The following is a 24669-nucleotide window of genomic DNA, read 5'->3' as shown; positions in this document are numbered from 1 at the left end:
GTGGAAGTTGTCAGATTTTGGATATATTTGGAAGGCAAAGGCAATAGGATTTGCTGATGGATTGGATTTGATTGTAAAAGAGAAAAAAGTCAAGGATCATAAAGGTTTTAGGCTTGAGGAACTGGAAAGTTGATGTGCAGAAGACTGCAGGAGGAGGCTTGGTTTTAGACAAGTTTGAGATGCCTATCAGACACCAATCAGAGATGTGGAATGGGCAGCTGTATATATGAGTTTGGAGTTCAGGGAAGAGGTCCTCAAAAGATTCAAATTAGAATGCACAATACTATACAGTATTCCCTCACGTATCATGGGTATTATGTTCTAGACCCCCCTGTGATAGGTGAAAATCTGCGAAGTAGGAACCTTACATTTATTTTAGTATTTATATATATTTTAAGGCTTTATAAACCCTTCCCACACACTTATAAACTGTTCCCAGTCCCTTATTAACCTTTCCCACTCCCTTATTAACCTTTTCCACACATTTATAAACACTATTTATGTTCTTAAACGTATCCTTCACTCTTAAACCTACATAACTTTAACAACATACATATACAGTACTGCAAAATCCTGCGATATAATGAAAAATCCACGATAAATAATTAAATATAATATTTTTTAAAATCCTGCAATACAGTGAGGCTGCGATAAGTGAACCACGATATAGAGAGAGACTACTGTTCAGGTAAGCATATTGTAGATGAGGAAAATGTCTTTTTTTGAAATCATTCCTGCTAATAAGTGGAAACAAAGATAGAATATCACCAGTTTGCAATCCCCAATAAATTAATGGCTCTAGGGTGTAGACAATGAATATCAGTGGCTGCTAGTATATCAAAAGGAGGTATAAGCAGACATTATGTACCATTTGATGAAAAAACACCTATAGTCTTATCAAAGGGATCAAGCCTCTTGATCCAGCTGCTTGGAACATGATGAACTGCATTTTCAGTATGCAATCAGCCAACTCAGACTGTGGGAAATTCTATGGGTTCTTCAACGATAAATTGTAAGGAAGGACAGGAGTGGAGGGGGAATATGTAGATTAAAGATGTTTAAATAACACCAAGTCAAACCTTGGCAGTATTGGGCTCTAATATACGAGATATATATTTTGCTGCCTAGGCAGTGAAGGAACAGGGTAAGTGACTGCTATAGAAGTTGAAATGGTGGTTGGTCTGGGGGAGAGGGAGGGAGCTGTGAATGGACTGGACATATAGTAGGGCATTTTGAGGGTAGTTAGTAGTGTTCTATTTTTTTGGCTTAGGTGGCAGTTGCAGTTGGTAGGAAAGTTCTCTTGTAAAACTTCATAAAGCTATACATTTGCTTGATGTGGTTTTTATATTTAAAAAATCTTTTGATCCCGTTTACCCATTTCTTCACACAGACACACACACACGCGCGCGCACACACACACACACACACAATCTGGCAACTACCAATCTGTTCTCTGTGTCTATAAACTTGGTTTTTAAATTTTTTTAGAGTGGTCTTATTGAAGATATTTTCAAGTGGATGTTTCCTTTTTTATTAATAAAATATTTTTAGTATACCAAAAAAGTATGGAGAATAAGACCAGGAACACTTATAGACCCATCAATCTAGTTAAAATGTTATAGATAGAATTAACATCCCCTTTATATGCTTCAGGTGAATAGGGAGGATGGGGCATGGGGGTCATGCCGTTTTTTGGTCAAAAACTGCTGATCAATCAGCACAGTGTGGGCAGGTGCACTCATAAATAACCCATTATGAAATGAGCAAAGCGTTGAGTCTTCAAAACAAATTCACTGAAGCCAAATGCAACCTCTCACAACAATGTCAGCTGGTACACTGATACAGATGGGTTCCTAGAACACTCACCTAGTGGGGGAGCCTGCACTATGAGAGGCTCGCCCTCCAGAAGGTAATTCTGTTTAGTTTTGTTTTTTTGTTTTGTGGTGCCCCCTTGTAGATGTTCTCCTTTTGGAGGGTTCAGTCAAGAGTATGTGCAACTAATATATTTTTCCTCATGTCATTATCATTGGAATGATTAACTGATTATTGTTAAAAAGTAGAGTGTTATTAGAATATATCTTACCTTCCCATTTGAATTGTGGTCTTTGGTTCAGCTCTAAGAAGCACTAGTCTAAACACTGTTGCTGTTTCCTAAAAATAAATTGTCAGCATTTACTTTGTAGAATATTGAAGTACTTTTCATTATTCCTCTCCTAAATTCACTTATCTTCTGATTAGTTTATTAAGAGACAACTATTTACTAAGAGAACTTATGGGTGGTTATTTATAATTCTTGGTAAGAGGCAAATTATCATGAAATACTCATATATGAATATTCAGATTCATGTGAATCTGAAGAAAAATATTAAAATTACATAAATATTAGGTCTGTCTGGAAAAAGTCCAGCCATTTTTAATGTAACAAGAATGGTTTGCATGACATTGATGTAACCTGGCAGTCAAGGGGAGTGAACTGGAATGCATACATGTGAACGATGACGACTTCACTGTACTAGTCAGTGGGGGCAGTAGACACCACTGAGTAAGCATGTATACTGTGTGGCCATTGCATTGAAAATGACTGAGCAAGTAGAGCAACAAATCTGCATTAAATTTTGCGCGAAGCTTGGACATTCCTCTATGGAGACTATTCAGATGATTCAGAAGGCTGCAGCTATGGGCAATTGGTGATTGGCAGCTTCATCATGACAACATGCCTACTCATGCATCACATCTCATGCAGTTTTCTGGCAAAACATCAAGCACCCAGGTGACTCAGCCCTCCTATAGCCCAGATTTGGCACCCTGTGGCTTCTGGCTTTTCCCCAAACTAAAATCACCTTTGAAAGGGAAGAGGTTTCAGACCATCGATAAGAGTCAGGAAAATAGAATGGGACAGCTGATGGCGATTGGAAGAACTGTGTGAGGTCCCAAAGTGCCTACTCTGAAGGGGACTGAGATGTCATTGTCCTAGGTACAATGTATCTTGTATCTTCTTCAATAAATGTCTATTTTTCACATTATCTGGCCGGATACCTTCTGGACAGACCTTGTATACATACACTGTGGGTGTGTGTGTGTGTGCACGTGCATGCACAAATATGGGTGGTACTAGATAATCAGTCTTATTTTTCGTATCTTATATATGGATTCAGAGCTTGGAGGCACTATCTAATCAAATATCTTTTCAGTGGATTCTAGTCACTGAAACTATGAATAAAACATTAACGAATTAAAAGTTTTCATATCTTTTTCTCTGAATATCTTCCCTTTTCAAAGGTAAAAATTTTATTCTTTATTATTCATTGATTTCTTCCTATAAAACAATTGCTGAGATCTCTTATACCTGTTTTTTGTTGTTGTTGTTGTTGTTTTTTTGTAGGGCTCATTCTTTGGTTAAAATTTGTAAGCTCTTAAAAATAATCCATAATACCTTAAATATAGTTAACTGTATGAAATCCCATTACTTTTCTTTAGAGTTAGAAAGAAACCTGAATGTTATCTAAGAAAACTTGAATAGCCGCATTCTTTTTTTAAAAGATTTTATTTACTCATTTTTTTAGAGAGAGGGGATGGGAAGGAGAAAGAAAGGGATAGATACATTGATGTGTGCGAGATACATTGATCTGTTGCCTCTTGCACACCCACAGTTGGGGACCTGGCCCACAACCCAGGCATGTGCCCTGACTTGGTATCAAAAGTGTGACCTTTTGGTTCACAGACCGGCACTCAAATCCCCTGAGCCACACCAACAAGGATAAATAGACACATTTAAAAAAATTTTTTAAGTGTATTTTATTGTTTATGTTGTTACAGTAGTCCCAATTTTTTTCCCTTCGCTCCCCTCTGCCCAAAATCCCCCTCCCCTCCAGCAATCCCACCCTTCTTAGTTCATGTCCATGAGTCATGCATGGGTCTTTGGCTACATCATTTCCTATATTATTCTTAACATCCCCCTGTCTATTTTGTACCAACCAATTATGCTTCTTAATCCCTCTACCATTTCCCCATTTCCCCCCCTCCCCTCCTTCCAGCTGATAGAAGGCTGTTCCTAAGCCTTCTAAATGATCCCCATACCTATGATTTTGTTCCTATTCTGGTTTGCTTAGTTGGATTTTATTTTTTAGATTTGGTTGTTGATAGTTGTTTGTTGTAATTTTAATGTTCAGTTTTGCTCTTCTTTTTCTTAAATAAGTCCCTTTAACATTTCAGATACTAATGGCTTGATGATGATGAACTTCTTTAGCTTTAACTTGTCTGGAAAGCACTTTATCTGCCCTTCCATTCTAAATGATAGCTTTGCTGGATAGAGTAATCTTGGTTGTAGGTCCTTGCTTTTCATCACTTTGAGTACTTCTTGCCAGTTTATTCTTGCCTGCAAAGTTTCTTTTGAGAAATCAGCTGACAGTCTTATAGGTACCCCTTTGTAGGTAACTCTCTGCTTTTCTCTTGCTGCTTTTAAGATTCTCTCTTTATCTTGAACCTTTGGCATTTTAATTATGATGTGTCCTGGTGTGGTCCTCCTTGGGTCTAGCTTGTTTGGGATCCTCGGTGCTTCCTGGGCTTGTATGTCTATTTCCTTTACCAAATTTGCGAAGTTTTATTTCATTATTTTTTTTAACATAAGCTTTCAATTTCTTGCTCTTCCTCTTCTCCTTCTGGCACCCCTATGATTTGGATGTTGGCATGTTTAAAGTTGTCCCAGATGTTCCTAAGCTTCTCCTCATTTTTTTCAATTCTTGTTTCCTCATTCTGCACTGGTTGACATTTTTTCTTCCTTATGTTCCAAATCATTGATTTGATTTTCAGTTTCCTTCTCTTCACTATTGGTTTTGTGTGGATTTTCCTTTGTTTTATTTAGCATAGCCTTCACGTCTTCCCTTATGCATTTGCCATACTCAAGCATATCTGTTAAGCCTGTGAGCATCTTTATCACCAATATTTTGAACTCTGAGTCTGTTAAGTTGACTATCTCCTCATGTGTTAGGTTAGCTATCTCTTCGTAGCTTAGTTCTCCCACTGGAGCCTTTATCCGTTCCCTCTTTTGGGTCATACTTCTCTGTCTCCTCATCTTGAAAGGCTCCTGTGTTTGTTTGCCTCTTTGTCTTAGGTAGAGCTGTTGCTCCTATTACATTGTAAGGGGTGGAGCCTTAGGTATTCATCAGTAGGGGCAACCCATTTCACCATGTTGTAGCACTGTGTGTGGGTGAGGGGTCTGAGAGGGAACAATGCTGCTTGCTCAGCACTTGCCCCTTTTCCAGGCACTTCTCCCACTTCTGTATGGGCCTCACACCTCTCTAGCTATTGCCCTGGCTGTTGTTCCCAGAGTGGGTGGGTCTGTGGATGTTTTAGGACTGTGGGAGCCCTTTAAATAAGTGGACTCCGCTGAGAGACTGGCAGTTTCTTCCTCTGCCCCAGCCCCACTGGTCTGCACAGTTAGAAGCAATGGAGCTTTATTTTCCCCGGCGCTGGGTCCATGAGCTGTGTGGTCTGGTCTGGTCTGGGGCTGGGAACATTCCTCAGGTGCTCCTCCCGACTTTTTAAAATGTGTCACTTCGCTTTCTGCCAGCTTGTTGTTGCCACTACCACTGCTGCCACCACCACACCGTGTCCTCTTCACCCCTCTTACCTGTCTGGATGAGTATTTCTTCTTTATATCTTTGTTCGTTGAACTTCCTTGTAGCTCTGTTTTCTGGAACTTCTGGCTTTCTATAGTTTTGAGGTAGTATAGCCCTTCTTAGCTGTGGAGGGAGATGCAGCGTGTCTGTCTAGGCCTCTATCTTGGCCGGAAGTCCAATAGCCACATTTTTAATTAGCTTTTCCACTTTCACAAAATGACACTTGGAATAAAAACTTTTGGGGAGGTTAAAGCTTGTTACTAATGGTAGAGAATAAAGCTTGAAATTCTAGTATTTCCTGAAAAATCTAGGTAGTATTCTCTAGGAAAGGATTTCCTAAGAAACACAAAAAATTAAGGGATTGCATAAACTTTCAGTTACTTTTTATCATCAGTGAAACATATTTTCCTAATTTTCCCCACGTGTCTCATTTAGAGTAAATAATGAAATAATATCAAAAATTAAAACAAAGCAAATGGCAACATGAGGTAGTAAAAGAGTGACAAACTGGGCTCTAGTTCTGTTTTTGGAATTAAAATGTTGTACAACTTAAAAAAGAAACTTGTCTGGATCTGTTTCTTTGTGTGAAGAATGAGGGAATTGGGCAAGATGATCTCTAGGATCCCGTACAGCTCTAGCAATTGATTTGATCTCATGATTAAGCTTTGGTAGGTGGTAATACTTTTCTAATGAATAAAAAATATTTTTGACATTAATATTTAGTACTGAGAAAGGACATGATAGAACTGTCCTTTAAAACACCTTGTCATCGCTTTCCTTCTCCCTGGTCAGCTTTTTGCACAGCAGTTATTCTAAACCTTTAATCCTTTCCTCCACTTGCATACTGCTCCATCCCCTTACACTTTCTTACCTTCCTGCATAGTTCATAGAGAGGCCATTGGGCTTATAAACTCCTTCAACTTTCTGTCTCTCTCCCTTCTTGATTAATTAAACATTTATTGAGGATCTATCAATGTAAAAACTGATGAAAACAGTCCCTGTTCTGAAGGAGTTTGACAGCAGAGACTAGTAAAAGAAGATTCTAATTCAGCCTGGCAAGTAGTTTGATAAAGGAATGTAAATTAACCTGGGCATACAGAAGGCTTCAAGGAGGAATTGAGAAAAGTCTCAAAGTGCAAAAGAGGTTATACTGCTAAAAAGTGAAGGCAAGGGGGTTCTGGGGAGAGGAAAGAGGAGATAAAGGGAGACCCTGTCGAGACTAGAGAAGAGTATGAAGGTCAGGATAGCTGGAGCACAAAGATATATTGGGGAAGAGCAGATACTCATTGAAAAGCCCTAACAGGGAGTGCCTTGAATGCCAAGTTAAGTAGTATGGGCTTTATTCTGCATGTAAGCAGGTGCCACCAAATGATTTTAAGCAGGGGAGTGACATGATCAAATTTGCTTTTAGGAAAAACCACTTGAGCAGCAGTGTAGAGGCTGGTTTTGAGAGAGATAAGGCTGAAATCTGGGAGATCAGTTAGGAGGCACTGTCAATACCCTTGGTGACATGAATTGAGGGCCATATGATGACATGATTCAGAAACAAGGAAATGGATGCAAGACATATTCAGGAGACAGAACTAATAGAACTTGGTGACAGAGAGCCAATGTGAATGTGAAGAAGAAAAAATTGAAGGTGACTCCCAGTTTCCAGCTTGAATGGCTCAAGAGTTGCTCCACAAGATTAGAAATACACAGGTAGGAATCAGTTAGGCAATCTAACTGTGGAGACAGATTACTTTGGAAGTGGATTTGACAGTGATCAAAGCAAAGGGATCCATGAGTGTGAATGAATGTGTCAAGTTAAAAGAGGACTGAAGTTAGAAACCCGAGGAAAATAGAATTTAAAGGACTGGGAAAGAGGAGAGCCCCAAAAGGAGACCAAATTCTATGTGTCTATATCCACACCCCTCATTTTCCCAAGAGAAAGGACATTCCTTGAATCCAAGTCTCACATCTCCACTGTCACATTGGATTCCATTCCTTTGTGCTCCTTCAGGTCTTGCTCCACCAACAGCTCCCTCCTATCTTATATCTCCAACCTCTTCCCATTAGCATACATACACGTAAAAGTTTCCTCTGTACTAAAAAATGAGGCCCCTTCCTAGACCACGCTTCTTCCAGCTTTCACTGTATCTCATTCCCTTTCTAAATTCTTGAAAGAATAATCTAACTTCACTCTCCTTACTCCCTCATCTCCCATTCACCTGGCTTAAAGCCATCTGGTTTCTGCCTCTACCACTTCTACAAATTGCTAACTGTAAGGTCACCACCAATCATATTTTAACTGTTGAGTCCAATAAACACTTTTTAGATCTTGTTCAAATTCTCTGGGGCGGCCTAGCTGGCCCGGCTCAGTGGATTGAGCGCTGGCTTGTGAACCAAAAGATCGACAGCTGGTTTCCCAGTCAAGCAACATGCCTAGGTTTTGGGCCATGTCTCTGGTCCCTTCTTGAGGGCACGGGAGAGGCAACCAACTGATGTTTCTCTTACACATTGCTGTTTCTCTCCCTCTCTTTCTCCTTCCCTTCCCCTCTCTCTGAAAATAAATAAATAAAATGTTTTAAAAATAAAAAAATTCTCTGGGGCATTGAAATATTCATGTAACTTTCTTTTTTTGGTTCTCAGGACACCACTTTCACTTGGTGACTCACCTATCTATTCTGTTCTTAAGCAGTGTTTTGCCTTTTGGTCCTTTTTTCTTTTCACTCTTTGTACTTTTCTCAGTCAATCTTACCCACTTCTACTATATTCATCTGTTAGCCCTGATCCTCTGAGTGCTACCTATTGAACATTTTTATCACTTAAAATTTTTGGGAATAGGTGGAGGAATAAATACACAAATAGACTGGCCATTTCCAACAGACAACAAAATTCAACCTGTCCCAAACTGTACTCTCCTCCCTTGCCTCCGAGTCTCTCCCCCACAATCCTGCTCCTCCAGCTGTAGTTTCTATCTTGTTTACTCACACCCAAGAAAAAAGAATGGACAAATCATCACGTTGTACACCTCAAACTTAGACAGTGTTATATGTCAATTCTATCTCAGTAGAGGTGGGGGCAATATTAAGAATCATCTTAGGCATGACCCTGTCACTAACTCCTGAGGATTAGTTTTACAAAGTCTTATTTAGGATCTGCCCCCTCTTTTCTATCTGCACTGTCATTGCCTTAGCTCAGGCCCTTAGATCTACATAAATGATAACAGTACCACCCTAACTGGTTCTCTCCCCTCCAATCCACCTTCTGGATTGTAACCAGACCAATTTATCAGATGAATCAGATCATCTTATTCCTTTATTTATAGTTAATTGCCTCCCGGTTTCTCTAGGATAAGAAAACAAAATAGAACCCTTCATTAACTACCCTCTGCCTGCTTTTCTGACCTCATCTTTAGCCCCTACGTATTACACTAGGACACTGTGTGCTAGCCCTACTGAGGTTCTTGAGGTCGGCTGTTTCCTCTGCACGGAGTCCCTATTTCCCTTTCCTGTGCCAAGCACTCTAAAATTTCCTCCTCTGTGATCAATCAGCAAACAGCCACCTATTCTGAATGTTACAGGAGCAGTCACTGAAATGCTTTTTTACATTGGAGGACACCTGTATATAGCCCTTGGACATAAAGGGACAACGATTTCATCAAGCGACAATTCCAGATGACGTCTTCTCTTCATTGCTGCATCCCCCATCCTTTAACCAGGGATTATGCAATTAACGCTTGTTTAATAAGTGTGTGTTGAGCTGCCAGTCATTTCTCCGCAAGGGTGAGAAAACCCCTAAGGCGCTCTCGGGGGTCGGACATAGCTGCTAATCGCCGCCAAACGGGTCGCTTGCAGCACCAACTCTAACCCCTAGGTGGCGAACGTGCGGCTCCGCTGTTTTGGAGATGGAGTAGCTCCCGCCAGGGAAACACCACCTCGCTGACTCTGCTGCGCAAGTGGGAGAGGCCTCTGCTCCAACCCCACTGCCCATTCCCCGCAGCCTGCAGCTAAACGTCCTGAGGAGCCGGCCCGGCAGGCACCGCCTTTCAAAATCAGAACGCGCGAAGGCGGAGGTGACGACTTAGTGGTACCTGATAGGAGCCGCCAGTCAAGGCCAGGTCCGCTAGGATCGCTCGGCCATTAGCAATGCAGCTGTAGGTGATCGTCATATAGTGGGTGGGCCAGTGAAGGAAAGGTTCGTGCTGGCCCTAACTGCCTGCCATAGTCTTGGGCGGTGACTGGGGGCGGGGCTGGGGGACGGTGCTTGCGCAGGCACAAGGAGCAATTGATTGGCAGGGAGGGAGGCGGGGCCCTTTCTTGCCTGAGCTAAACCAGCGATGAACCTGAACCGCAGGGGCAGTGGAGGGGTGGCAAAGTGGGGAGGGGTGGCAAGGGGGTGGGAAGGGCGGGGAGGGGCGGGGAGGGCGGGGCAGCGAGGTCTGGAAAAACTAGCTTTGGGTGAGTGAAGTCCGTCTTTGTGGTCATTATCAGAGTCGTTTAAGAGAGCCAGTTTACTTCACATTGCCCACCTACTACATAGAATTCATTCACAATCTAACACATGTTAAATATAGCCCTTGATTTAAAATAAAATTCATTCATTAACTGAACAAGCATTGGTTCAACTCCCACAATGTGCTAAGTGCCTTAGATTAACAGTATGTATGGTTGTAGGCCTTAGATCCTCACTTTGAGGAGTTCATATTCTAGAAGTGGTTACAGAGGCATGTGCAAATAAGTGCCAGTCTCAAGTGCTATATATGTGTGTGTTAATGATGGAAAGATAAACTAGGTTGCAAAAGCTGGAGTGGAGACAGTTATCCCTTGGGAGAGGTAGCAAGGCTTTCAAAGTCAATATCCGATTTAGAGGATGGGTCGGAGTGCTGTAAGTGGGAAGGAAAGATAGGACAGTCTAAGGAGAAGAAACAGGTCTTTAAGACATGAAGGCCAGCTGATGGTTTAGGGAATAGATGTAAGTGAGTGTGGCAGAGGAAAGGCATATGGTAGTGGGCAGATGAGAGGGGTACAAGTGGTAGAATGCCTAGATTTCGAGTTTCTTGACAAGAATTTTTTAAGGTATAAGCTTAAGATAAACATATATTTTCATTAGCAAGGCATTGTGGAAGAGTGGAAAGAAGTTAGACAAAACCTGAGTTCAGATATAGACCTTGCTATTTACTCTGTGCCTTTAATGTGACTTAACCTTTCTGAGACCAGGTATCCTAATGTATAAAATGGGGATAGTTGTCAAGTTTAAATTAAGTAATTGCGCACAATTCTTAGCATAAATCGATAAGCAATTGCAATCCTTATGTGATAAATACATTAATGAAAACTACTTTCTTGCTCCCAATGGTGTAACTTAAAAGGAAAACCAATGAATGCCCTTCTGGGGTGCCTGGCAGGAGGTGAAGACAGGTAGTAATTGAGTTTATATTAACCCAGTGCAATCAAATTGGATTTGACAAGCAAGCAGGAAAACTGATCTGAACTGTAGCTCTTAATAAAACTGCCTTGTCGAATTCATGTATCCTTCCATATGAAGAAAATATTGAGTTAATGTGTCTTATCAGCTTAGAGATGATGCATTGTGTTACAGGTGGGGTGACTGAATTAAAAGCTCTGGTTACAATAACTTATGTGTGGGAAAATGAAATATGTTAATTCTGAGGTAATGTGTTGGTATATTCTTGCTTACAATAAAAATAAGCAAAACAAACTTGGCCATATTGCAGTGTGCCTTCTGTTTATTGAATAGTGGATCTGAAGGTAACTGGGCAATGAAATCATGAGCTACCATGATAACGAGCAGCTGATAGTTGGACAGATATATATGGCACCTCCCTTGTCTGTTTCACTTTGTCATTAAAACAATCTGTGTGTTGGGTTCACTTTGCACAATCCACAAATTCAGGCCTACAGCAATGTAAAATGTAATTTATACCATAACTCTCTCTTTGAGCCCCATTTTACCTGATATCTGAGGCTTAATCTAGCCAGTATTGGGTTTCTTCAGTTAACTCAAGCACTCCCCTTTCCTTCTTTCTACATGGGGTGGCATCTATGTGCGTGGGGAAGTGGAGAGGGAGAGCTTTTGATTCACAACCTTCATTTCTCTACGGTGGCATCTGCTGCTAATGTTTGTTATTTATCTATCTCTGATAGTCAGTTCACCTACTCTTCTTGGAACCTCAGGACCCCTTCAGGTGCTCTGGTTCTCTCTCAGGCACTTTTGTGGCCCTGTTCAGGGCAAGGAAAACTTTCTGCTGCATTGTGAGGCATAGGAGTCTGGAGAGGCTGTCTCAGGCCTCTGGCCAACACACTGCTGCCAGCCCTTCTGTTGTGCCATTACCCTGTGGTCCTGTCAGACAGTTTAGACCTTACCTCACCTCAGAAGCAAGTCCTTGGATCCAAAATTTACTGAGTGTCTTCTCATCACTGTAGTCTATCACTCCTCTTCTTCCAGTGGGGACTCCGTGGCAAACTGGATGGCTTCCTTCTGACTCTGCCTCCATTCAGCCTGTCGAAACTCCAGCAAGTCTAGCAGGGATCCTCCTATCACCCCAGGCTTTCTTCCCAATTTATATACTCTCTCTTCAGGAAGTCTCCAAACTCTGTTTGGGGAATATTAAGAGCTGAGAATCTTTTTCTTCTTTCCTTGCTCTTTCTTCCTCCTCTGCTTTTCCTTTGCGTCCTCCATTTTCTTGTTCTTCATTTGTATGGAAAAGGAATAACTGAAAATAAAAACTACAGCAGGTAATATAAAACATCACAGGTATTTTCATCCTTCTCTTGATAGTTTGTCAAAATCTGGAGGATGGAGCAGAAAGAATGATGAGAAGCTGGATTTCTGGAAAGGAAAAATGGGACAATTCACCATTGTCCATTTCTTTTGAAACAAGAGTTTAAGCCTCATGATTTCTTTCCCCCCAACATCCCCCCATTGCTCTCCACTGCCCCTCCCTCTCACACGTGGCATACATTTCTTTTTTTAAAATATGCTTTATTGATTATACTGTTAGAGTAGTCCCAATTTCTTTTCCCTTTGTTTCTCTCTACCCAGTGATCCCCTCCCTCCAGTGGTACCCCCTTAGTCCATGCCCATTGGTTGTGCATATAGTTCTTCTCAACAGCTTCCTATCTATTCCACTCTTACCTACTATGTTTCTTAATTTCTGTACCATCTCCCTCCCTGTCCCCCCTTCCCCCTCCCTGCTGATCTCCCCCCAATATGTTCCCCATACCTTTAATTCTTTTCCCACTCTCATTGCCTACTTAGTTTGCCTTTGTTTCTGTTCCCTAGCTTCTGTTGTTGTTGTGATACAGTTTTCATTTTAATGTTCATAGTTTTGATCCTCTTTCTCCTAAACAAGTCCCTTTATTATTTCATATAACAGTGGTTTGGATCTGATGAACTCCTTCAGTTTTACTTTGTCCTGGAAGCACTTTCTCTGCCCTTCTATCCTGAATGACAGCTTTGCTGGATAGAGTAATCGTGGTTGTAGGTTTTTGCTTTTCATTACTTTGAATATTTCTTGCCATTCCCTTCTTGCCTGCAGAGTTTCTTTTGAGAAATCAGCTGATAGTCTTATTGGGACCCCTTTGTACGTAATTCGTCTCTTCTCTCTTGCTGCTTTTAAGATTCTCTCTTTATCCTTAATTTTTGACATTTTGATTATGATGTGTCTTGGTGTGGTTCTCCCTGGGTCCAGTTTTTTTGGAACTCTGTGCTTCCTGGACCTATAAGTCTATTTTCTTCCCCAAGTTAGGGAAGTTCTGTTTCATTATTTTTTCACATAATTTTTCAATTTCTAGCTTTTCTTCACTTTCTGGCAACCCTATGATTCAGATGTTGGCCTGCTTATAGCTGTCCCATAGGTTTCTGAAGCTCTCATTTTCCTTACTTTTCATTTTCTCTTTCTGCACGGGTTGACTGTTCCTTTCATATGTTCTGATTTATTGATTTGATCCCTGGTTTTGTTTTCCTCACCACTTGTTTTGTATGTGTTTTCATTCATTTCAGCAGGACTAGCCTTCATTCCTTCCCTGTCTTGTTTAAGATCTGCTGTCAGGTCTGTAAGCATTCTTATAACCAAAGCTCTGAACTATGCCTCAGAAAGATTTTCTATCTGCTGATCTGTTATATCAGATGTTTGCTAACTGGTCAGTTGCATCACTGGGATCTCTATCATGATCTGTGCCATCCTGAAAGTTTTGTGTTTACCTTTGCTTCCTGAGTGGGGCTGTCACACCTCCTATGCTATAGGGGGTGGAGCCCCATGCACTCATCACTACCGGGCGACCCTTCTCACCACGCTGTGGCGTTTTGTGTGGGAGTGGGCATCTAAGATGGGTTCTTTTGGTTTAGTCTCTGCTGAGGGACCTGGAGCTTCTTCCTCCATCCCCACCCCCTCTGGCCTTTACAGTCTGAGGCAATGGCGGTCTGCCTTTGCCGGTGTTGGAATTGCGAGCTGATGGGTCTGGTCTTCAGCTGGGGGTGCTCCCCAGGCATTTTTCGCCTCTTTTAAAATACAGGTGTTGGTGCTACCACAGCCGCAGCTGCAGCTGCGGCTGCCTGCACAGCTTGACCTCTCTGCCCCGGCTTCACACCTCCTACCCATCTGGACGAGCACCACTTCTTTATAACTTCAGACGTTGGACTTTCATGTAGCTTTATTTCCTGGAACTTCTGGTTATTTCTGGTTTTGTGGTAGATGTATTTCTTCTTAGTTGTGGGGGAAATGGAGCATGTTAGCCTAGGCCTCCATCTTGGTCGGAAGTTCATGACTATTTTCATTGACTAGCAAATCTACTGTCATTTAGATATTAGCTTCCAGAAAGAAAAGTTACTAATTTTTGAATAACTATTTCTGAGGTCACTAGAGAGTTTGTAAATATTCCAAAAGCTGGAAACTTTCAAGTACTTACTAATCGAGAATGTCTTATTAAGTATTGACGTTCTCCTATAAGTAAGTAAAAGTTCTCTTTTACTTTTTGTTCTTTAAAATAGTAATATATATATATATATTTTTAATTAATTAATTAATTTATTTATTTTTAGAGAGAGGAAAAGGAAGGGAGAAAGACAAGGAGGTAAATAGCAATGTGTGAGAGAAACATTGATTGGTTGCTTCTTGCATGCCCCAGCCAGGGACCTGGCCCAAAATCCCTGCCTGTGCCCTGACCAGGAATTGAACTAGTGACCTTTTGGTTTGCAGGACAATACCCAACACACTGAGCCACACCAGTTAGGGCTGGAAATATTTTTTATACTTTTTTTCTATAGTGGGTGATCACTATGGAACTTTAAACATTATACTAGTAAAAGCCTCTCTATTTTTACTATTCCATAAAGTAACCATTGTAATAATCTAATTTGTTTGCCTTTTTAATGTATTTTTATATTTAAAATTAATGAATACAAAAAATGAGTACATGCATACCTATTTTTCTGGAATCTGTTTTTAAATAAATATGTTTTCTTTGACTATGATATATTTTTAAATATTTCCTCTGAAGCTTCTTTTCTCTTTCTTTTTTTCTTCCTCTTCCCTTTCCCTTCCTCCCCTTCCCCTTTCCTCCATTCCCCCTTTCCTTCCCACCTTTCTTTCTTTCTTTCTTTCTTTCTTTCTTTCTTTTCTTTCTTTCTTTCTTCCTTTCTTTTTCTTTCTTCTCCCTCCCTCCTTCCCTCCCTCCCCCTTCCTCCTTTCTTTTCTTTCTTTCCTTCTCTCTTTCATGTCTGTTTTTTTGCACACATTTTTGCTTCCTACTTAGTCAAACATGTCTGTATTTTTTATGATGATGTTGAACCTCAGTGGTATTTTAGGCAAGGCTTCATTTCCTAGCCTCATATAAAAATATTTCCTCCTTTTTCTTCTGTTACTTTTGTTTTAATATTTAAAACTTTAATCCAGCTGGAATATTTTTTTTGTCTTTTGTGAGGTAGGAATTTGTGTTTCCATTATGTACAGCCAGTTGTTTCGTACAATTTATTGACTATTCTTTCCTCACTAATTTGAAATGTCACTTTTATCATAGGCTTAATTACCCACTATACATTGTAAATTGGATTTTAGAATTGTTTCTGTGCTGATATCACAGTGATTCAATAGCTGTAGCTCAAATGGCTTTACATTTAACAAATTGGAAATAGTTAATATACTTAGACTATCGAGTCTTCCCATCCAGGAATGTAGGTTGTCTTTCTAGTCATTCTTTATTATGTCTTCCTGTGAAAGTTCTCTAAGTTTCTTCATAGAGGCTTGACAAAGAGTCTTTTTAAGGCTTGACAAATTTTTAAATGTTTTCTTAAGTGTTTTGGCTGCTTTTGTTAATGGAATTTGTTCCTTATTATATTTTCAAACTGGCTGTTTTGGGCATGTACAAAATCTATAGCTATATTTAATTAATTTTGTATAGAACTCCTGCTCCATTATATTATAAACTCCTTAAGGCCAGGAGCTTCACATAGAGCACATAGTGGTTTGCTCAATGTGAACATGATGTAGGATAATATTGTTGACTATCATATTAGGCTTTTCCATTACACTCAGCAACCATGTAGAGGGCAACCTCAGGCAGTCATGATATTCATGGAAATGATAATGATTGAGGGAAATGTAGTGGGAAGCCAAGCAGACCTGGACTTGAACCCTGACTTTGCCTATTTCTAGTTGAGTAATCTTGGCACCTCTGAACCCAATTTCTTCCTTAGGCTCACTTCTGAACCTAACTCATGAAATGAACTAACATCGTCGTCGTCTGCAGCTGTCCGTCTCGAGAGACGATGGCGTAGCTTCCTGAGAGTCTATCTGCACCGCTGAGAATGGCTGTGCAGTCCGATTCGGGAGTGACAATCCCTGCCGCACTTGGTACAGGTGAAGGCAGATGGCCGTTGTTGCTGCTGCTGACGCTGCTTCCGCCTCGATCTTTTCTGGACTGCCTCCTCATTGCGTGCAGCCTCCGCGCGTGACGTACCTTGCGTGACCGCGAGCCTCCAGGCTAGGCGGTCGTCTGCTTGAACTTCCCATGTGTTGAGATTGATGGAGCATTGTGTCATGTCCTTTTTGCAGATGTCTTTGAACCGCAGTTTTGGGCGCCCTGTCATCCTCTTGCCTTCTGCTAGCTCGCCGTAGAGGAGGTCTTTGGGGATACGGCCTGCATCCATTCTTTTGACATGGCCGAGCCACCTGAGGCGTCTCTCGCTAAGAACTGCATGCAAACTGCTCATATTGGCTCGCTTCAGCACCTCGGTGTTGGGGACCTTATCCTGCCAGGCGACATGCAGGACGCGTCGCAGGCACCTCATGTGGAAGCTGTTGAGTTTCCTTTCGTGCCTTGCGTAGGTGGTCCACGTCTCGCTGCCATAGAGGAGAGTGCTGAGTACGCAGGCTTGGTAGATGCGCAGTCTGGTTTTCTCAGTGAGGCTGGAATTGTTCCACGCTCGCCGGTTCAGTCTGGCCATAACTGTGGCTGCCCTGGCGATTCTCCGGTTGACCTCCAAGTCGACTCACAGAGAGCTCGAGATGGTGGACCCGAGGTAAGTGAAGTTGTTGACAACCTCCAGGGTGTATCCATCGATGGTGATGCATGGGGGAGTCCCCGTGCCTTGAGCCATAACATTCGTCTTCGTCAGGCTGATGGCTAGTCCGAACTCCTTGCATGCGTGGGAAAGGCAAGTGACTAGCTGCTGGAGTCCCTCTTCGGAGTGTGATGTCAAAGCTGCGTCGTCGGCGAAGAGCATCTCACGGATGAGCACCTCTTTGACTACACACACTGCTGGGAACAAAGCCAGAAAAAGCTGGTTGCTGTTATGTGTGGCCCTGCTTCTCAATTTTTCCTTTGGAAGACCTTTAAATGTTGGTATATGCAGATGGTATATACGGATTGACAGTGCTTCTTTCCCAGGACCCACTAAAAATCCTCTCCATATATTACTGGCTCGTCGGCGCAAGAACACGTAAGGACGCTGTGAGGGGACGTGCAGAACTCAGGTCGTGTCTTTGCAACTTTGATTCCCTTTTCTCAGCCTACAGTTATTTCAAAGTTAAAAGTGTTTTATGTAGTATGTAAACGTGCAGCTGGATAGGGTGGTCCTGGTTGCAGGTTATATCTTTGTTTGCTGGACTTCCATGCACTTTGATTTTCTGGAGCTTATGGTTGTTTCTAGTTTTGAGGTAATTGTGTTCCTTCTTAGTTGTGGAGGGAGACGCCGCGTGTCTGTCTGTGCCTCCATCTTGGCCAGAAGTCCTCCTAGTGAATATTTTAATTGAATTATTATATTCTTCAATTCCTGAAGTTCTGTTTTTTAAGATATTTTCATTTTGTTCATGCATCATTTTCCTGATTTTCCTTAGTTGTCTGTTTTCTCTCGAAGTTCATTGAACTTATTTAAGATGGTCGTTTTTATTTTTGTCTCATAATTATTAGGTCTTCATTTCTTTAAGGTTGTTTCTGTGCTGGCTTAGGGGAGGGGCTCTCATGGGTGAAATAATTTTTTTAACCATTTTAATGTAGCTGGTTTTGGCTTTGCACTTTCCTGGGATATTACGACTTTTTAACTGGTTTCTGGAGTTCTCTTAAAGCGTTTTTAGACAGTATATTGTTAAGTTCGTGTCTCTGTGGAAGAACAAAGTGTGGGGCTTCCTATTTTTCTAAAGGATTGGGCTGACCTGGCAGAGGGTCCCTGGTTTATTCTTTGGGTGTTCTAGAGGGAACAGGCTATGAGGCAGAAGCCTGTCATTCTTCCAAAGTTGTGTAGTTTTTGTATTTTATGCTGTTTTAGTTTGTAACTAGCCCTATAGAAATAAGGTGATTAAAACAGGGGGAAATGATAGCAGGGCCCAGGTGTTAGAGTTTAGCCTTAATTGATAGGCTTAAGTAATTGAAGCTGTGACTGGATAGACTTTCTTTATCACCAAACCTTTGCTTCTGGAATTTTGCCTAGAGGGTGGCGGCAGGCAGCAGGACCCCAAATTGCTTTTCGGTAGCATAACTACTATTGAATCAAGATTAAAGCATTTCCATCTCCCTAAAAATTATCCTGTGTCTTGTTGTATCATCCTTTCCTCTAGCCCCATAGCCCAAGGCAACCAGTGATCTGCTTTCTGTCTCTATAATTTTGCATTTTCTAGAACTTCATGTAGACTTTTATGCTTTGCTTCTTTCATTTAGCGTAATGCTTTTTGAGATTCATTTGTGTTGTTTTGTGTATCAGTATTTTGATCTTTTTTATTGCTGTGGATGTCTGTGACGCGATATTCTAGCGTCCGCATCGTTTAGAGCTGCGACTCAGAACATGGCGCGTTCCTAGAAGCCGCTTTCGGCATCAGTGGGCGGCGGCGCGTGGACTTGCAAGCGTGGGGCGCGGGACCAACCGACGCCACTTCGTGTTGGACAGTGGAAGCTGGAGAGCCGGGCTATTCGGACTGAGCCAATTGGTTTCCATGGATCTCAATAGTGCCAGCACTGTTGTTCTTCAAGTCTTAACTCAGGCCACCAGTCAGGATACTGCTGTGTTAAAGCCAGCTGAGGAGCAGTTGAAACAGTGGGAAACACAGCCAGGTTTTTATTCAGTGTTGCTGGTAAGTTGCTTAAAAATAGTTATTATTTTTAATAAAATGAGACACTATTCTATTGTTTTAAAAACCTACTTGTGTTGGTGGTTTACTTAGTGAAACTGATCCAAATGTTTGGCTGCCATTGCACTGCCATTTACTAATTCGAGGCATGGCACTTGGAGGACATTTAAGAGATGTTTATTGTTGGGTGAGTATACCGAAGCAGGGTATTGGTAGTATCTGCTTAGAAGGTTACACTGCCAGTTTTCTATTTTAGCCTGTAAATGCTGCCCTCAAGACTGTAAAGGAGGAAAGAGGAAGGACATCTCTAAAATCAGAGAAGGAAAACTCTGACTCCAAAAAACCTCCGCTGCCTTACGGCATACCTCTTCAGGGGAAAGGCTAAGGGAGTAAACCCCGACAGAAAATCCGGAGCCGGAGTCCCTAAGGCGGTTTGACATTGTAGTCAACACTGGCAACTCCTGCGGCGCACCTGAAGCCAAGCTGTATTGACTTTGTCTTTCCCTTGGACCCTTCAGCTGCGAAGAGAGGGGGGGTCTGCTGCATGGGCAACAGCAGACCCTCCATATCACCCTGCCCAGGCTCTGTAGCTTCAGTTTCACTTGAGAGGACACTCCAGCGTCATCGCAAGATGTCGACTCAACACGGGAGGAGACAGATACCGGTTATAAGCTCATCCGATTGGCGAAGGAAACGAGCGCCAGGGGTCTCCTCTGACGGTGGGAGAGGTCATCGCACCTCACTGGACAGCTACCGTCTCGCCATGGCTCGCCTGCCCCACTGGGTGCGTGGGGATCAGAGAGGCGCCTCTCGAAAAGTGGGCCACAAAACACCCGCACCAGTTAATTCCAAGCAAACAACAAGAAAGAAGCCTCCGGCTCTTCGCCTCGCTAGCTGGAACATCAGGACCATGTGCCCCGGACTTACTGCAGACCTTCCGTGGATCAAGGGTGCCAGGAAAACCGCTGTCATCGATAGGGAACTGGCACGACTAAACATCGACATTGCGGCTCTACAGGAGACCCGGTTGGCCGACGACGGAACCATCAGAGAAACCAACTACACCTTCTACTGGCAAGGGAAGTCTCCGGACCAACCAAGACAGCACGGTGTTGGGTTCGCTGTGAAGAACACGCTTGTTAACTCCATAGAGCCACCCACAGGAGGCACAGAGAGATTACTTACCCTCCGATTGTCAACAACTTTCGGCCCAGTCAGCATTCTTAGCGCGTATGCCCCAACCCTCTGCGCCACCACCGAAGAGAAAGAACAGTTCTACCATGCACTGGACGAAGCGTTATCCAAGATTCCCAGAAGTAATGCTCTCTATCTCCTTGGAGACTTCAACGCAAGAGTAGGAGCCGACCACATGGCCTGGCCCACCTGCCTTGGAAACTTTGGGAGAGGAAAGATCAATGAGAATGGTCAGCGATTGCTTGAGCTTTTGTGTCACCACGGCCTGTGCATGACAAACACATTCTTCAAGTGCAAAGAGATCCACCAGGTGTCATGGAGGCACCCCCGCTCCCGCCATTGGCACCAGCTTGACCTCGTCATCACCAGAAGAACGGATATTGGCAGCACCCTCCTCACCCGCAGCTACCACAGTGCAGACTGCGACACGGACCATGCCCTCGTGGTAAGCAAGGTGCGCATAATGCCGAAGAGGTTGCACCACTCCAAGATGAAGGGTCGCCCACGCATCAACACCAGTTGTGCCAGCAACCCAGTTAAGACCCAGCAATTCATCAACAAGATGGAAGATGCACTCGGCGAGGGAGTGGCGGCAGATGACATTATCGAATCCAATTGGCCACGTCTCCGCGACGCCATATACAACTCCGCCATTATTGCTTACGGGAAGAAAGAGCGGAAGAACGCTGACTGGTACGAGGCTCACTGGGAAGAAATGGAACCCGTGATCAAGGCTAAGAGGAAGGCCCTACTGGCTTACAAGGTCACGCCCACTCCCAGTACACTTCAAGCTCTACGGGCTGCCAGGAACAAAGTCCAGAAGACCGCCCGCCACTGTGCCAACACCTATTGGCTAAACCTGTGCAGAAGCATTCAGGAAGCCGCCGATATAGGCAACGCACGAGGAATGTATGAGGGTATCAAGAAGGCAACAGGCCCAATCCCCTCCAAGATCGCCCCCCTTAAGTCCAAGACAGGTGAGGTCATCACTGACCAGGAACAGCAAATGCGGCGATGGACCGAGCACTACCTCGAGCTGTACGCAACGAAGAACACCGTAACAGACACTGCTCTTAAAGCCATCCCAGACCTACCAGTCATGGAGGAGCTAGACACCCCACCTACTGCGGCAGAGCTCGGCAAAGCCATCGACCGCCTTGCTTGCGGGAAAGCACCAGGAAGCGACGGAATCCCTCCAGAAATCCTAAAGAGCGGGAAACCAGTCCTGCTACAGCCGCTCCACCATCTACTCTGTCTCTGCTGGAAGGAGGGTTACATCCCCCAGGATATGAGAGACGCCAACATTATCACCATGTACAAGAACAAAGGAGACCGCAGCGACTGCAACAACTACCGGGGCATCTCTCTCCTCAGCGTCGTCGGCAAAGTATTCGCCCGGGTCGCTCTTGCCCGCCTGCAGACCCTTGCTTCCCGCGTCTACCCAGAGTCCCAGTGTGGCTTCAGAGCTGGCCGATCAACAGTGGACATGATCTTCTCCCTACGCCAGCTGCAGGAGAAGTGTCACGAGCAGCATAAACCACTCTACCTCGCCTTTATTGACCTCACGAAGGCGTTTGATCTGGTCAGTCGAAGCGGACTCTTCAGCTTGCTACGTAAGATTGGCTGTCCACCACATCTGCTTGCTGTGGTCATGTCCTTTCACGACAACATGCACAGCACGGTGTCCTACAACGGCGCAACCTCTGAGGCCTTCCCAGTCAGCAGCGGAGTAAAGCAGGGCTGCGTCCTCGCGCCTACGCTGTTCGGAATCTTCTTCTCCATGCTCCTCCAATAGCCTTTAAGGACTGCAGCGAGGGTGTCTTCATTCACACCAGATCCGATGGCAAGCTCTACAACCTGGCCCGTCTACGAGCCAAGACCAATGAACTAACATACATAAAGCATATTGTTACTGGCTCCCGGTAGGTGTTCCCTGTTGTCATGTAATCAGATCTATCCAATAAGACATACATTTAAAAAAGAACAGCCTCTGGCTGAACTAAATGGCTGGGTTGGTGAAGAATGGGGTGGTCTGTGGGTTTCACTTTAAAACTGGTTTCTCTTTTCTATCCTAATGGCTTGGACAGAAAAGGCCCAGAGGTCTGAGAGGGGGAAAACCTAAACTATTTCCCTCAGCCCAAACTAAGTATAATGGGCAAAAGGGTTTTGGACAGGTGAGATGTGCTTAGCGCACCTTCCTACAAAGAAGCCCCCTTTTTATTATTATTTTTTTCCTTTCTCCTAATATGGAACATTGAAAAATTAATCCCTGCCTTTTGTCATCTAGTAGTTATGGATTGAATGATGTCTTTTAACCTTTTTTGCCAAATCTATTGCCCCCAGAACACAACAAGGATGCCAGCCTGTTAAACCAAGCACGCCGTTGACCAGAGACAGCCAACTGACCTGGAGTCTGCACGATCCTTCCCCATGTGGGAAGGCCACCCTCCCCTCCACATCCCCACTCTTATTAGGGATTTCTTGACCCAAGGGTAGGTAGGACAACGACCATGTCCAGCTTGAAGCAGCTAGAGGAGCTTGAGACCTTCGCCCATTGTCCTTTACAAGATTACAAAAGGTCCTAATATTTGAGAGGGGGAGGGATAGTTATTTTTTACGAACCAGGGGTATGGACTTGGGGGGGGACTGCTGGGGGAGGGCGATGCTGGGTGGAGTGGAGGAAAGGGGAGAAAATTGGAACTGTTGTAACAATATAATCAATAAAAAACATTAAAAAAAAATAAAAAAGAACAGCCTGGCCTGTATGAGGTGTGTCATTATAGATCCAGTGGCAGTGGACATATATATATATATATATGTATATATATATATATATATATACACATATACATATATATGTGTGTGTGTGTGTATATATATATACACACACAGGCACACACATTATTTATTTATTTTTTTATTTTTAGAGGGGAAGGGAGGGAGAGAGGGAAAGAAACATCAATGTGTTGTTGCCTCTTTTGCACCCCCATCCAGGGTCCTGGCCTGCAGCCCAGGCATGGCCCTGACCAGGAATCAAACCAGTGACCCGTCAGTTCACAGGCCAATGCTCAATCCACTGAGCCACTCCAGCCAGGGCTAGATCCCGTGAACATATTTAAATCATCATTCAAGGCACATCTTAGAGAAATTTTCTAAAAATCCTTTTTTTTTTTTTTGAGAAATGTGTTATATATTGATCTCCTCTCTCTAACATATAAGTTTCCTAAGAGCAGAAGCCAAGTATTACCAATTTTTTTTTTATCCCCAGCACCTTACATATGGTAGACACAACTTAGGTGGCTTCATTTAACAGCATGAAGTACAACAATTTCTTTAACCGTTCCCTTCCCATCTCCCTTTTCTTATGTTGTTGCTAACAGAAAAGAAGTTGAATTCTCATCTTTGCTAGAAAGTGTAGCCAAGTTTAAAGGATATGTAGGTGGCAAACACCACTGCAGGCCACAGTAGCAATTACACTCTATAGTTGGTTTTAAATCTAATTGCTATGTCAGGGCCAGCAGAGGGAGACAGTGCACAGCTTTGAAACAAACCACTGGATAAAAAAGAAAAAATAAAAAGACAAAAAAGAAAAAGAAAGCTGACTCCATCTGTGCTGGTGAAGAATTTTAAAAGGCCACTCAGAGCTTTTACAGAGGTAGGAAATTGGAGCCAGGGGAAGGTCATTCCACATTTTCATTCTCATCTGCCTTGTTTTCCTTTGTAATTCATTCAGGCCCAGACAGACCTATTCTCATCGTCTCTTTTGTCCCTTGCTCAGCTGCTTTTCATAATCCTTACATTCCCTGTTGGGTCTGCTGCATGGGCAACAGCAGACCCTCCATATCACCCTGCCCAGGCTCTGTAGCTTCAGCTTCACTGGAGAGGACACTCCAGCGTCATCGCAAGATGTCGATTCAACACGGGAGGAGACAGATACCGTGTCACTCCCGAGTTGGACTGCACAGCCATTCTCGGCGGTGCAGATAGACTCTTAAGAAGCTACACCATCGTCTCTCGAGACGGACGGGCATGGGCAACATTCCCTGTAGTTGATTACACAGGAAGATCCTCAAGTGTGAACATGTTCTCCAGGCTGGTTTCTCTCAGTTACTTAGCTCAGATTCAGGGGATGGACGTTGGTCAGAGTCTCAGAAAAATCCTGAGGAACCTAGGAGTCTTGATTGTCATCTGCACTGAATAAAGTCATTTGAGGGGACTTGAAGGGTCGGGGAGAGGGCTGGGGTTGGGTTATTCTCTACATGAGGAACTTAAGAGGCAAATAAGAGCTAGACA

General features: G+C 43.1%; 1 protein-coding gene across 1 annotated transcript in view; it reads right to left on the bottom strand.

Annotated features, from left to right (window-relative positions):
* Positions 1-9771, bottom strand: part of LOC150019156 (vesicle-associated membrane protein 7-like) — a 29851-nt gene extending 20080 nt beyond the window's left edge. The window contains exons 1-2 of the mRNA XM_090267354.1: positions 9694-9771; positions 2084-2151 (exon numbers count right to left, since the gene is read on the bottom strand). Coding sequence (XP_090123480.1) covers positions 2084-2151; positions 9694-9771 — 146 coding nt within the window. The remainder of the gene's footprint in view (positions 1-2083; positions 2152-9693) is intronic.
* Positions 9772-24669: the final 14898 nt, after the last annotated feature.

Source organism: Furipterus horrens, unplaced genomic scaffold (assembly GCF_987537825.1).
Source record: "Furipterus horrens unplaced genomic scaffold, mFurHor1.1.pri manual_scaffold_2, whole genome shotgun sequence".
In the NCBI taxonomy this organism is placed as follows: domain Eukaryota; kingdom Metazoa; phylum Chordata; class Mammalia; order Chiroptera; family Furipteridae; genus Furipterus; species Furipterus horrens.
The sequence above is the reverse complement of the archived record's forward strand: the minus strand, read 5'-3'. Positions and strand labels throughout refer to the sequence as shown.